The following is a 15,249-nucleotide window of genomic DNA, read 5'->3' as shown; positions in this document are numbered from 1 at the left end:
AACTTGAAGGATTTTGAGCATTACCTTGCTAGCATGTGAAATCAGAGCAAACATATGGTAGTTTGAGCATTCTTTGGCATTGCCCTTCTCTGGGACTGGAATGAAAACTGATCTTTGCCAGTCCCGTGGCCACTACTGAGTTTTCCAAATTTGCTGGCATATTTAGTGCAGCACGTTTACAGCATCATGTTTTAGGATTTTAAATACCTCAGCTGGAATTGTGTCACCTCCATTAGCTTGTTTGTAGTGATGCTTCCTAAGGCCCGCTTGATTTCACTGCAGAATGCCTGGCTCTAGGTGAGTGACTCTACCATATGGTTATCTGGGTCATTAATAATTTTCTTATATAGTTCTTCTGTGTATTCTTTCCATCACTTCTTAATCTCTTCTGCTTCTGTTATTAATAGTTCTTTACCATTTCTTATATCACTTCCATCCTTGTAAGAAATGTTCCCTTGGTATCTCTAATTTTCCTGAATAGATCTCTAGTCTTTCCCATTCTATGGTTTTCCTCTATTTCTTTGAATTATTCACTGAAGAATGCCTTCTTATCTCTCCTTGCTGTTCTCTGGAACTGTGCATTCTGTTGGATGTATCTTTCCCTTGCCTTTCACTTCTCCTTTCTGCAGCTATTTGTAAAGCCTCCTCAGACAACCATTTTGCCTTCCTGCATTTCTTTTTCTTGGGATGGTTTTGTTCACTGCCTCCTCTACAATGTTACAGACCTCTGTCCATAGTTCTGAAGGCAATGGGTCTACCTCAACATCTAATCTCTTGAGCCTAATTGTCACCTCCACTGTATAAGCATAAGGATTTTATTTAGGTCACCTGAATGGTCTAGTGATTTTCCCTACTTTCTTCAATTGAAGCCTGAATTTTCAATAAGGTAGGGAAGGAAATGGCAACCTACTCCAATATTCTTGTCTGGAGAATTCCATGGAGAGAAGAGCCTGGTGTACTACAGTTCATGGGGTCACAAAAATTTGGACACAACTGACTGACTTAACACACTTTGAAATAAGGAGCTCATGAACTGAACCACAGTCAGCTCCAGGTCTTGTTTTTGGTAAGTGTATGCTGCTGCTGCTGCTGCTGAATCGCTTCAGTCGTGTCCGACTCTGTGTGGCCCCATAGACGGAAGCCCACCAGGCTTCCTCGTCCCTGGGATTCTCCAGGCAAGAACACTGGAGTGTCCTTCTCCAATGCATGAAAGTGAAAAGTGAAAGGGAAGTCACTCAGTCGTGTCCGACTCTTAGCGACCCCATGGACTACAGCCTACCAGGCTCCTCCATCCATGGGATTTTCCAGGCAAGAGTACTGGAGTGGGGTGCCATTGCCTTCTCCGTTGGTAAGTGTATGGTATGTTTCAAATTTTCTATAAATTCAGAAGCATTTATGCAAAAATAAAAATGGCACAAAATCCCTGGCTATCAAGTATAACACAGACAAAATCTGAAGCTAAAATTTTGCTTCTTAAATGATGCAGATATACGACAGTAAACAATAAAAGTAATATTATGCCTTAGGTGCCAATGTGCCAGGCACTGTGTTAGGAGCTGGAAAAAATGTCAACTTATTTGTATGAGTATAATTGCGATTTATAATAATTCTGTTTAGCATGAACATGATCATTTTCTGGAAAAGTGACACTGGGCAGATGTGGTAGAGACTGTGCAGTGTGTCCAGCAGCCGAGCTGCTTTCTACCCTTCCAATGAGTTCCAGAATGCCCACTCCCACTGTCTGTGATCAAGCTGAGCAACAGGCCACTCACTTAGGGATCACATATCCCAGCCTTCCCTGTAGCCAAGCAGCCACACGTCCAAGTTGTGGCCAGTGGGCTGGGTTAGGAAAAACATGTGCAAATTTTAGGCCACCTCAATTTTGCAACAAATCAATTGCCCTGGATTTCTTTTTCCATTCCCTTAGACTGTAATGTGGACAGTGCAGTGACCCGCCTGTAAGGGTTACAAGGAAAAGCCAAAAGATCAGATTTCTCAAGGTGCTCTCAGACACGGAACCATAAACAGAACCATTTTTGTATCAGGTAGACGTGTGACAAAATGCAGAGGAAAAGAACTTCTCTAATTTTTGCACAGTACATGATTAGACAGGACACTCGGCTCCTTTACAGAAATGAGGAAATTCATCATAAAGCTCACATCTTCTTTTTCAAGGGATGCTTTGGCCTTATCCAAAGCCTATTTACAATTGTGTCTATAAGAACATTACAGGCAAGAAGATGACTTTCTAAGAGAACTAATAAAAGCAAAGGGAAAGAGTAAATTGTCACTAAAAAATAAAAATTACTTTTCAAAACTTCTGTTCTAGCAATTTGATAGAGATGCCCAAACCCTACAGCCAAAATCATCCAAAAAGGTTAAAAAAAAAATATATATATATATATATATGTGTGTGTGTGTGTGTGTGTGTGTGTGTGTGTGTGTATACACATACACACAAAAAAACATTCCTAAATCCGAGAAAGAAATGTTAAGAAAGGAAATAATGATTAAGAGTATCAAAGCATTCCTGTAAGATAAAGAGTTAAGCTGGTATATAACCTGGGTCTTTCTCCCCTAGAGTTTAGTGTACAGAGGTCTCAGGACAGCTGGGAGAGCACAGTTGTTTGAACCCAAGCAAAATAAAAAGCCTACTAGAGGCCAGAACCCAGGAAGGGTCATGCACTGAGTAAAGAGAGTGATTTGGAAGATTTTTAAACGTGCATATAACTACCTGGGGAAGATCTTCTTAAAATGCAGATTCTTAATAGGTTTGGTATGACCTAAGAGTCTGCATTTTAACAAGTTCCAAGGTGATGCTCCCGTTGCTGGTCCAAAGAGCAAGGGACTAGAAGACAAATTCTAGTTAATGAACACCTTTGTTCTGTGTAACGATGTTAAAAAGGGAGCCCCTCTTGATATTTTGAAGCCACTGGTTGACCATATCTGTGTTTATGTCAGATTACACACTATGTGCAAGGTTCAAAGACCCTTAGGGGAGCATCTTTCTATAAAGTAGATTAAAGTCTGAAGTTGAAGTGCTTTCACACACATGGCAGAAGCAAATCCTCTGAGGACAAATAGTTTTTCAATTCACGTCTTATGGAAGTCTCAAAGAGGGAATACCAATAAAACATTCAAGGAAACAAGCTGTTACATGCCAAATCAACAAACAACAGAGCTAGGACCATAAATATCTATACACTGAAATCAAAATTAAAATAAGTAATACATTTAAGGAAATAAAAATGGAGCCAAAGAGAAAAATGAGTAAGAGACTGTGAATTCACTAGGCCAATAATTAAACAAACAAACAAACAAAAAAACCCCAACCCCCAACAACCACAAATTTAAAGTTCAATAAAAGGCCTAAATAGCAGAATAGATACAGCTGAAAAGACTTAGTGGCCCAGAATAAAGTTCTGAAGAAATTATACAGAAAAAAGCATAGCAACAAGGAGACAAAAATAACACAAGTGATGTTAAAATACTTGGAGGATAAAATGAGGGCTAACAAATGTTTGTTTAATCATAGTTCCAGAAGGAAATAATGAAAAGACCAGGAGACGTCCAACAGACAGGAATCTTCAGATGTAGGAAACACAGAGAGCAGCAAGTAAAAAGAAAAATTAAATAAGTACGATGAAGAAGCCAACATCAAAGGAAGATATAAAAAGTAGCTAGGTAAAGGAGAGATTACTAATAAAGGAACAAACATTAGACAAGAGGACCTCCCAATAGCTATAAAGAAAGCCAGAAGAGATAGAGCTGTGAGACAATGATACGTTTATTGAAACAACCTTGCAAGAACGAGAGAAATAAACCATATTTTCAGATTAAAAATAAAATACATGCTTAAAAAAAAAAGCACTGAGAAACTTTATCACAAGACTATTACCAAAGGGAACTTCTAAACAATGTACTGTAAGAAACTGATTCAAGAAGTAAAGTGTGAGATAAAAAGAGAAAAATAGAAGTTTTAAACATTGACTATATAAAAATGTAATATGTTGATTTGTGTTACTACACAATTCTACCCTAACATATACACAAGAAAACATACAGACACACACACACACCCCTAAAAGGCTGAACAACAGAGTAGGAGGGTGAATAAATTCAAAGTGTTTCTAAGCTTTGTACTGTTTAGGAGGAACATGAAGATATTAATTAACTTCAACTTCCTCAAGCATGCATTCAGATTTCAAGAGTAACCGATAAAAAGCAATGTGTATCTTTGAAATCACAGAGGAAAAAAATGAAAGAAGAAAACATTTAATTGAAAGTATGACAAATAGAAGGTACAAAGAATGAGATGGCAGAAATAAGGTCAATTTTATCAGTTAATATACAGTAAGTCCCCTATATACAAAAGAGTTCCAGTCTGAGAGTGTTGGTAAGTCCTACTTGTTCGTAAGTCCAACAGAGATCAGCTGGTAAAGAATCCACCTGCAATGCAAGACATGATTCCTGGGTTGGGAAGATCCCCAGGAGAAGGGATAGGCTACCCACTCTAGTATTCTTGGGCCTCCCAGGTGGCTCAGATGGTAAAGAATCCACCCACAGTGTGGGAGACCTGGGTTCAATCCCTGAGTTGGGAAGATCTCCTGGAGGAGGGCATGGCAACCTACTCCAGTATTCTTGCCTGAGGAATCCCCATGGACAGAGGAGCCTGGTGGGCTAGTCCATGAGGTTGCAAAGAGTTGAACACACTGACATGACTCAGTGACTAAGCACAACATACAGTAAGTCCCCTACATACCAAAGTTCCAGTCCGAGAACGTCTGTTAAGTCCTACTTGTTTGTAAGTCCAACAAAATTAGTCTTCCCTTGTTAAAGGTAGCTCAGTTGGTAAAGAATCCACCTGGAATGCAGAAGCCCCCAGTTTGATTCCTGGGTCGGGAACATCCCCTGGAGAAGGGATAGGCTATCCACTCCAGTATTCTTGGGCTTCCTCTGTGGCCCAGCTGGTAAAGAATCCGCCTGCAATGTGGGAGACCTGGGTTCAATCGCTAGGTTGGGAAGATCCCCTGGAGAAGAGAAAGGCTACCCAATGGAGAATTTCATGGGGCTGTATAGTCCATGGGGTCGCAAAGAGTTGGACACAACTGAGCAACTTTCAGTTTTCACCCAACTATCACAGTGGGCTATATAGTACTGTACTATAAGTTTATAAAACTTCTCACAAAAATAATACATAAAAAACAAACACAAAAATAAAACATTTTTAATCTTATGGTACAATACCTTGAAAAGTATAGTATGACAGCTCAACAACTGTCATACAAGGGCTGGCATCAAGTGAAAGGCAAGAGTTACTAACTGGAGGAAGGAGAGGAGGTGGAAGATGGTAGAGCTGAAGAATCATCAGCAATAGATGCAGGGCAAGCTGCAATTTCAATCTCACCCAACGCGGATGGAACACACATTCACATCTTTGAAAGTTCACAACCTAAATATTTAGATGTAGGTGACTTATAGTGATTGCAAATGGATTGACCTCTCCAGTTAAAAGGTATATACTATCAGACTTCAAAATAAAAATTCACCAAAATCTAGTCTTATACTGTTTATATATAAGAGAATTATCATGATTCCAGTGTTATCTGTTGGATATTCCAGGCAAGAATGCTGGTGTGGGTTGCCATGCCCTTCTCCAAGAGATCTTCCCAACCCAGGAATCAAACTTGAGTCTCTGAAGTCTCCTGCGCTGCAGGCGACTTTATTCCTGGTAGAATAAAGAGTTAAATACAAAAAAGCCAAACTATACCCCACGCCCAAGGAGCCGTGGCTGCGCGGGCACAGGAGGGCCTAGAGGAGCTACCCCACATTGAAGGTCAGTAAGGGCGGTGGTGAGGAGATACCCCTCGTCAAGGTTAGGAGCAGCGGCTGTGCTTTGCTGGAGCAGCCGTGAAGAGATACCCCACGCCCAAGGTAAGAGAAACCCAAGTAAGACGGTAGGTGTTGTGAGAGGGCATCAGAGGGCAGACACACTGAAACCATACTCACAGAAAACTAGTCAATCTAATCACACTATGACCACAGCTTTGTCTAACTCAATGAAACTAAGCCATGCCTGTGGGGCAACCCAAGATGGGAAGGTCATGGTGGAGAGATCTGACAGAATATGGTCCACTGGAGAAGGGAATGGCAAACCACTTCAGTATTCTTGCCTTGAGAACCCCATGAACAGTATGAAAAGGCAAAATGATAGGATACTGAAAGAGGAACTCCCCAGGTCAGTAGGTGCCCAATATGCTACTGGAGATCAGTGGAGAAATAATTCCAGAAAGAATGAAGGGATGGAGCCAAAGCAAAAACAATTTGGATGTGACGGGCAATAGAAGCAAGGTCCGATGCTGTAAAGAGCAATACTGCATAGGAACCTGGAATGTCAGGTCTATGAATAAAGGCAAATTGGAAGTGGTCAAACAAGAGATGGCAAGAGTGAATGTCGACATTCTAGGAATCAGCGAACTAAAATGGACTGGAATGGGTGACTTTAACTCAGATGACCATTATATCTACTACTGCAGGCAGGAATCCATCAGAAGAAATGGAGTAGCCATCATGGTCAACAAAAGAGTCCGAAATGCAGTACTTGGATGCAATCTCAAAAATGACAGAATGATCTCTGTTCGTTTCCAAGGCAAACCATTCAATATCACAGTAATCCAAGTCTATGCCTCAACCAGTGACGCTGAAGAAGCTGAAGTTGAACAGTTCTATGAAGACCTACAAGACCTTTTAGAACTAACACCCAAAAAAGATGTCCTTTTCATTATAGGGGACTGGAATGCAAAAGCAGGAAGTCAAGAGACACCTGGGAGTAACAGGCAAATTTGGCCTTGGAATACGGAATGAAGCAAGGCAAAGACTAATAGAGTTTTGCTAAGAAAATGCACTGGTCATAACACCCTCTTCCAACAACACAAGAGAAGACTCTATACATGGACATCACCAGATGGTCAACACTGAAATCAGACTGATTATATTCTTTGCAGCCAAAGATGGAGAAGCTCTATACAGTCAGCAAAAACAAGACAGGGAGCTGACTGTGGCTCAGACCATGAACTCCTTATTGCCAAATTCAGACTGATATTGAAGAAAGTAGGGAAAACCACTAGACCATTCAGGTATGACCTAAATCAAATCCCTTATGATTATACAGTGGAAGTGAGAAATAGATTTAAGGGCCTATATCTGATAGATAGAGTGCATGATGAACTATGGAATGAGGTTCGTGACATTGTACAGGAGACAGGGATCAAGACCATCCCCATGGAAAAGAAATGCAAAAAAGCAAAATGGCTGTCTGGGGAGGCCTTACAAATAGCTGTGAACAGAAGAGAAGCAAAAAGCAAAGGAGAAAAGGAAAGATATAAGCATCCGAATGCAGAGTTCCAAACAATAGCAAGAAGAGATAAGAAAGCCTTCCTCAGCAATCAATGCAAAAAAATAGAGGAAAACAACAGAATGGGAAAGACTAGAGATCTCTTCAAGAAAATGAGAGATACCAAGGGAACATTTCATGCAAAGATGGGCTCGATAAAGGACAGAAATGGTATGGACCTAACAGAAGCAGAAGATATTAAGAAGAGATGACAAGAATACACAGAAGACCTGTACAAAACAGATCTTCATGACCCGGATAATCATGATGGTGTGATCACTGACCTAGAGCCAGACATCCTGGAATGTGAAGTCATGTGGGCCTTAGAAAGCATCACTACGAACAAAGTTAGTGGAGGTGATGGAATTCCAGTTGAGCTATTCCAAATCCTGAAAGATGATGCTGTGAAAGTGCTGCACTCAATATGCCAGCAAACTTGGAAAACTCAGAAGTGGCCACAGGACTGGAAAAGGTCAGTTTTCATTCCAATCCCAAAGAAAGGCAATGCCAAAGAATGCTCAAACTACCACACAATTGCACTCATCTCACATGCTAGTAAAGTAATGCTCAAAATTCTCCAAGCCAGGCTTCAGCAATATGTGAACCGTGAACTTCCAGATGTTCAAGCTGGTTTTAGAAAAGGCAGAGGAACCAGAGATCAAATTGCCAACATCCGCTGGATCATGGAAAAAGCAAGAGAGTTCTAGAAAAACATCTATTTCTGCTTTATTGACTATGCCAAAGCCTTTGACTGTGTGGATCACAATAAACTGTGGAAAATCCTGAAAGAGATGGGAATACCAGACCACCTGACCTGCCTCTTGAGAAATTTGTATACAGGTCAGGAAGCAACAGTTAGAACCGAACATGGAACAACAGACTGGTTCCAAATAGGGAAAGGAGTATGTCAAGGCTGTATATTGTCACCCTGCTTATTTAACTTGTATGCAGAGTACATCATGAGAAACACTGGATTGGAAGAAGCACAAGCTGGAGTCAAGATTGCCCGGAGAAATATCAGTAACGTCAGATATGCAGATGATACCACCCTTATGGCAGAAAGTGAAGAGGAACTCAAAAGCCTCTTGATGAAAGTGAAAGTGGAGAGTGAAAAAGTTGTCTTAAAGCTCAACATTCAGAAAACGAAGATCATGGCATCCGCCCCATCACTTCATGGGAAATAGATGGGGAAACAGTGGAAACAGTGTCAGATTTTAGTTTTGGGGGCTCCAAAATCACTGCAGATGGTGACTGCAGCTATGAAATTAAAAGATGCTTACTCCTTGGAAGGAAAGTTATGACCAACCTAGATAGCATATTCAAAAGCAGAGACATTACTTTGCCAACAAAGTTTCGTCTAGTCAAGGCTATGGTTTTCCTGTGGTCATGTATGGATGTGAGAGTTGGACTGTGAAGAAGGCTGAGCGCCGAAGAATTGATGCTTTTGAACTGTGGTGTTGGAGAAGACTCTTGAGAGTCCCTTGGACTGCAAGGAGATCCAACCAGTCCATTCTGAAGGAGATCAGCCCTGGGATTTCTTTGGAAGGAATGAGGTTAAAGCTGAAACTCCAGTACTGTGGCCACCTCATGCGAAGAGTTGACTCATTGGAAAAGACTCTGATGCTGGGAGGGATTGGGGGCAGGAGGAAAAGGGGACGACAGAGGATGAGATGGCTGGATGGCATCACTGACTTGATGGACCTGAGTCTGGGTGAACGCCGGGAGTTGGTGATGGACAGGGAGGCCTGGCGTGCTGCGATTCATGGAGTCGCAGAGAGTCAGACATGACTGAGCAAGTGAACTGAACTGAGTATAAAACAGGTGGTATTGTAGTCATGGAAAAAGGCATTAGAAAACTGTGCATCTACTGATAGACCTTTAAGGAGAAAATATAGGAGAATATCTTTATAACCTTAGGGTTGGGAAGGCTTTCTTACAGAAGACTACTGATAATAAACAAAAGTATCAAAACAAGAAGATAACATTACAAATCTGTTAACCAAAAGCGCCACCTGGGAAGCTCACATAGCCCACATAGAGCAAAAGTTAGAACTTTATGCCTATATATTTAAAGTATACAAAATGAACACTTTCCCAGGAAAATTCATCAAAACTTAATTAAGAAGAGAAAATCTGATAAAAAAAAAACCACAATAATCATTACAGAAATTAAACTAGTAATTTAAAATCTTCAGTTCAGTTCAGTTCAGTCATTCAGTCGTGTCCGACTCTTTGCGACCCCATGAATCACAGCACGCTAGGCCTCCCTGTCCATCACCAACTCCCGGAGTTCACTCAGACTCACGTCCATCGAGTCAGTGACGCCATCCAGCCATCTCATCCTCTGTCGTCCCCCTTCTCCTCCTGCCCCCAATTCCTCCCAGCATCAGAGTCTTTCCAGATTTAAAATCCTACCTCACACCAAAGGGCAGGTCCAGATAGTTTTCCATGTAAACTGTAACAAACACTCAAGGAATGGCTTATTTCAATCTTAAAGAAAAGGACTAAAATACTCTTGAATTCATTGTAACAGGCTAGAATAACTTTAATTTCAAAACCAGCAAAGGAAATTTTAAGAGAAGAAAACTACAGGGCAGTTTTTGAACACAATATCAGCACACCACACCCAATATTATAGTAACATAATCATCCGGATACATCTGAATATTTTCTAGGAATCCGAGTTAATTAGCACAGAAAAATCTGTAATTCACCAACCCATTGTATTAAACAAGAAAAATGAATTAAAAACAAGATGAAGAAAAGTGAATTTTTCAAGATTTCTTTTGTCTTAAAAAAACAGATAACTACATAAACAAATAAACAAAACCCCAATCCTTCTAGAAACTGGCAAGAAACTTCATTAACCTAATAAAGGGCACATCTACAGCTAATGTTGCATGTTAAAATATGAACATATTCCCTTTATAATTATGAACAAGATAAGTATGCCTATCACCACTTCTAGTCAACAGTGTATGTACTGAAAAACCTAACCAAGAACAGAAAAACAAGAGAAAATAAAAAGATATAAAGATTGGAAAGGGAGAAATAGATTTTCATTATTTGCAGGCAATATTTGTGTCTACCCAGCACCACCCCACCAAAATCTGCAAATAAATTATTGAAATTAATAAAGTAATTTACCCAGGTTACCAGATACAAAATCAGTAAAGTCAACTGCGTTTCCATACATAAGCAGCAATTAGAAAATAATAATCTTAGAAAATACTGAGCAGTTGTAACCAAATTCCAGCAGAAACTTTTTAAAAAGAATTTTATATGCAAGCAGATATCCAAGAATAGCCAAGACACTTCTGAAAAACAACATGAAAGGACTTACCCTACTAAATATTAAGAGTTGTTACAAAAGTATGGATATTAAGATAGGTATTACATCACAGGAACAAACAGATCAATGACACGGAAAAGAGAGCCAAGAAATAAACCCAGGTGTCCATGCATATGTAAGACAGCTGCATTTCATCGGGGGGTGGGGGGAAGTCCAACATAACAGACACTGGTTACTGACAGGAGAAAAAAGTGAAATCAGTTTCCTGCTTCACGCCATGCATGAAAATAAATTCCTGGAATAAAGAGTTCAATACAAAAAAGCTAAACTATAGACCTTTAAGGAGAAAATATAGGAGAGAGAATATCTTTATGACCTTAGGGTTGGGAAGGCTTTCTTTCAGAAGACTACAAAGCACTGATAATAAACAAAAGTATCAAGACAAGAAGATAGCATTATAAATTTGTTTACCAAAAGATACCTTTCCTTTGAAGCTCTGTAATTGTACAATCGGATTCATAATTTTATTCTATCTTCTGCTGAAGATAATTTTATTTTAAATTTTATTTTTGGCTGCGCTGGGTCTTCTTGCTATTTGGGCTTTTGTCTAGTTGCAGCAAGTAGGGGCTACTCTTTAGTTGTGGTGCAGAGGCGTATCACTGCAGAGCCTTCTCCTGTTGGTGAGCACAGGGTGCATGGGCTTCAACAATTGTGGCACATGGGCTCAGTGGTTGAGTTCACTGGCCCTTGGGCACAGGCTCAAAAGCTGTGGTGCACAGGCTTAGCTGCTCTATAGCATTTGGGATCTTCCTGGACCAGGGATCGAACCTGTGTCTCCTGCACTGGCAGGCTAATTCTTCACCACTGAGCACTAGGGAAGCTCTGAAGATAATTTTTTTAGAAAGACACCATAAGAGTGACAAAAACAGCTCACAACCTAGCTTATACAGCTGATATCTTAAGTGACATCATCTTGGGCTACATAGTTCCTCCAGTCTTTCCGCCGACCCTACCCAGGACTGTATGGGGTAAACTGCTCTCTGTTGTCAAGGGCTCAGCAGTTAATAGATACTGTTAAATAATCATTAGGATCAGGTAACCTCTAAACTGTTAGTCCCCTTAAACAAGGATGAAAACCTTAGCTGACATATTCCCAGCCACCACAACACCTTCTACCTTCATATGCTGCTGTGCTGTGCTTAATTGCTCAGTCGTGTCCTCTTTCTGACCCCATGGCTCCTCTGTCCATAGGGATTCTCCAGGCAAGACTACTGGAGTGGGTAGCCATCCCCTTCTTCAGATCTTCCCAACCCAGAAATCAAACCCAGGTCTCCCACATTGTGGGCAGATTTTTTACTATCTGAGCCACCAGGGAGGCCCAAGTGGGTTACTACTCAAGTGGGTAGCCTATCCCTTTTCCAGGGAAATTTCCCAACCCATGAATTGAACCAGGGTCCCCTGCATTGCAAGCGGGTTCTTTACCAGCTGAGCTACCAGGGAAGCCCACATACCTTCACACCCTAGGTTAACTATAAAACTGTCCCACTGGCCCCTTGGCAGTGTGAAGTACAGTTGCTAATGGTTCCTGATGGCTGTCTGCCTGATCCCAGCCTATAAGTCACCCTATGATAAACTGACCCACTGATTATATGAACCTCCCTGCCTCGCTTTTTCAGTCTCAAGATGCCTTCTCAGTTCAGTAAGCACTTGTCATTCCTGCCATCCTCAAACAGAGCTATTTGCCACACTTACGCAACTTAAAAAAGGCATAGAGGTCAAATATATGTAAAGAATATAGATAAGAAAGACAAACAATCCCAATAAAATGAAGATATATTTCACCAGAAAAATAAAAAAAAACTTTTGAAAAGATGTTTCATTTCTCTAACCAGAGAAATGCAAAATCATAATGAAATACTATTTCAACACCCTACACACAGACAAAAATTAAATTTTCTGATGCTATCAGATGTTGGCAAGTATTTGGAGCAATAGAAACTCTGATATACTGCTGGCAGAAGTATTAATTGCCAGTAGGAATGAAAAATGCCTTTATGATTTGGCATCACATTGTAAAACTGAACAGGTCTTTACCATACATTCCAGGAATTCAACCTCTTGTGCAAGCGCACCCACAGATGTGTGGCAGCCAAATCTGGTGCTTCCCGAATTACACAATGTCCACTGAGAGGGGGAAAGGAAAAAAGTATGATGTGTGTGTGTTTAATTGCTAAGTTGTGTCCGACTCTCTTGTGACCCCAGGGACTGCCAGGCTCCTCTGTCCATGGGATCTCCCAGGCAAAAATACTAGAGTGCGCTGCCATGTCCTTCTCCTGGGGATTTCCCCCACCCAAGGATGGAACCCACATCTCCTGTTTGGCAGGTGGATTCTTTACCACTGAGCCACCTGGGAAACCCCCTAAAGGTATGATACATTTTCACCATTTACTAATTACAACATCACATAACAATATGGATGGATTTCAGAACAATGTTGTTTGAAAAAATGGTAAAACAAATACAAAAGGCATGAAGTCATTTCTATAAAGTTACACAACTGCATCAGGAAGCAGCACACAGCTTGGCAATGGAAACATTCTATTTCTTAAACTGGAGAATGGGTTCATAAATGTTGGCTTTGCTTCTTAACTCATATATGTTGTATAAGTTTTTGATATGAAACATTTCATTGTTGAGCTTTTAACCTCAGTGAAAAAGGGATGTTGAATAAACACAGAGCAAAATTGTATACAGTTATTACTTTGAGGTTTGTATAGCAAGGGGGATTTTACTTTCCATATTATTCATTTCCGGACCATTTACAATTTTTACAATCAACAAGTGGTATGTCTGGGTCATGTACACATTACTATATTCAAAATGGATAACCAAAGACCCATTGTATAGCCCATCGAACTCTATTTAATGTTATGTGCTAGCCTGGATGGGGCAGGAGCAGGTGGTTGGAGAGAGACTGGATACATGTACATGTATGGCTGGGTCCCTTTCCTGCTCACCTGACATTACCACAGCATTGTTAATACGCTACACACCAATACAGAGTAAAAAGTTTAGTCTGAAAAAAATACAAAACAAAAAGCAGTATGTCTGGGGGAGAAATGATGAAAGAAATGAAAACAAGCTATATATAAATGAAAACAAACTATATATATATATGTATGAAAACAAACATCTTGGGCCCTTTAGGATGCCGGCTGGAACTGTTTTCAACTTTCAACTTCTCCAGGATGTCCTAAATTAAAACTATGCTTAGAATATTCTGTGGGTTAAGGTTGTAACATATATCGAGAAAAATTTCCAACAAAAAAGGCTTTAAAAAAAAATGTCTTTTTTACTGAAAGCATGCATACTTTAATAGTCTCCTGGCTTCATCTAATTTTTATTATACTTATTTGCCTTGGCCTACTTTTCCAAAATTCAGTGCTTTTCCGTATTTTGTACTGCAAACTGCCATAAATCCTTTCCAATGTAAATACCCTAGGTACACGACGCGTGCACTGCCTCAGGGCCCACTTTTCGCACCGTGCACGCGCACTAGCGCGCCCTCCAGGACCCGGAACTTCCGCTCCGCCTTGGTGGCCAGAGCGGCGGCCGGCGGAAAGCAGGCCTGCGGCCGGGCGGGACTTGTGACCGTGCCGCTCGGGTTCCATCTGAGCCCGGGCGGGAAGGACCTGCCCGCGCACGAGTCCGATGGCCAGGGAGGCTCTGCGGTCCCGAGGGCCCCAGAGACGGCAGCACACCGCCGCCCGGCCGGACGCGTTTCTCTCGGTGCTTGGGCCTTCGCGACCCTGCCCGCGACCTCGGCCCCAGGCCGGGGCGCCTTACTTGCCGCTCTCCACGCTGTAGCCGGGACGCGGCCCAGCAACGAAGCGAGTCCTAACGCAGCCATGGCGTCCGCTCCCGCGGCGTCCGCAACTGCCTGCCCTGAGGTGTTCGCGGGTCGCGTCGTCCCGGCCCGCCCCGCGACTGGGGCGGGGCCTGCGGTACGGGGGCGGGGCCTGAGGGGGCGGGGCTCTCTCCGGCGCGGAGCTGGCCTCTCTGCAGTCATTCAGTCGTGACCGACTCGTTGCAACCCCGTGAACTGCAGCTTGCCAGGCTTCTCCGTCCATGGAATTCTCCAGGCAAGAATACTGGAGTGCATTGCCATTCCCTTCTCCAAAAGCTAACGTGGGGCCAAGCGCGCCCGACCCGACGCCACCCCAGAAATCCGCGCTCCGGCACTGGGCGGTCTGCAAGAAAAAGTGGAACAGCTCAGCCTTCTCTTGAAGAACAACCCAAACTACCCTGAACCCCATGTTGATGAAAACCTCAAATCGTGGGTGAAGGTGGATCCCCTCAAACGGAGGCATGCCTTCGTTTGTTCATCTTAATCCATTTGCTTCGCCTCAACTTGAAGGTGAAGGTCTCTTGGGAGCTCGCTGGTCCAGGCCACAAAGATCGGGCAAGTGCTACTCTTTAGCTCGTGCAATAGGTTTCTTTCCCCTCAGTTCTCTCTCTTTTTTACATGTCTGCTTGTTCAGTGAACTCGCACCCACTTTCCGGG

General features: G+C 41.9%; 1 protein-coding gene across 10 annotated transcripts in view; it reads right to left on the bottom strand.

The window, feature by feature from the left end:
- The window catches only part of SDHAF4 (succinate dehydrogenase complex assembly factor 4), a 55,697-nt gene extending 41,044 nt beyond the window's left edge, over window positions 1-14,653 (bottom strand). For all 10 annotated transcript variants that reach the window (XR_015132568.1, XR_015132569.1, XR_015132571.1 and 7 more), the window contains exon 1: window positions 14,532-14,653. Coding sequence is in view for 5 of the 10 variants with exons in the window: in XM_086316764.1 (XP_086172890.1) it covers window positions 14,532-14,595 (64 nt within the window). In the remaining 5 variants the exon portion in view is untranslated. The remainder of the gene's footprint in view (window positions 1-14,531) is intronic.
- Window positions 14,654-15,249: the final 596 nt, after the last annotated feature.

This window comes from Bos grunniens, chromosome 9, assembly GCF_055505025.1.
Source record: "Bos grunniens cultivar Pamir isolate PY7600 chromosome 9, Bosgru_T2T1.0, whole genome shotgun sequence".
NCBI classification, from domain to species: domain Eukaryota; kingdom Metazoa; phylum Chordata; class Mammalia; order Artiodactyla; family Bovidae; genus Bos; species Bos grunniens.
Note: the sequence above shows the minus strand (reverse complement) of the source record. Positions and strands in the feature narration are given on the sequence as shown.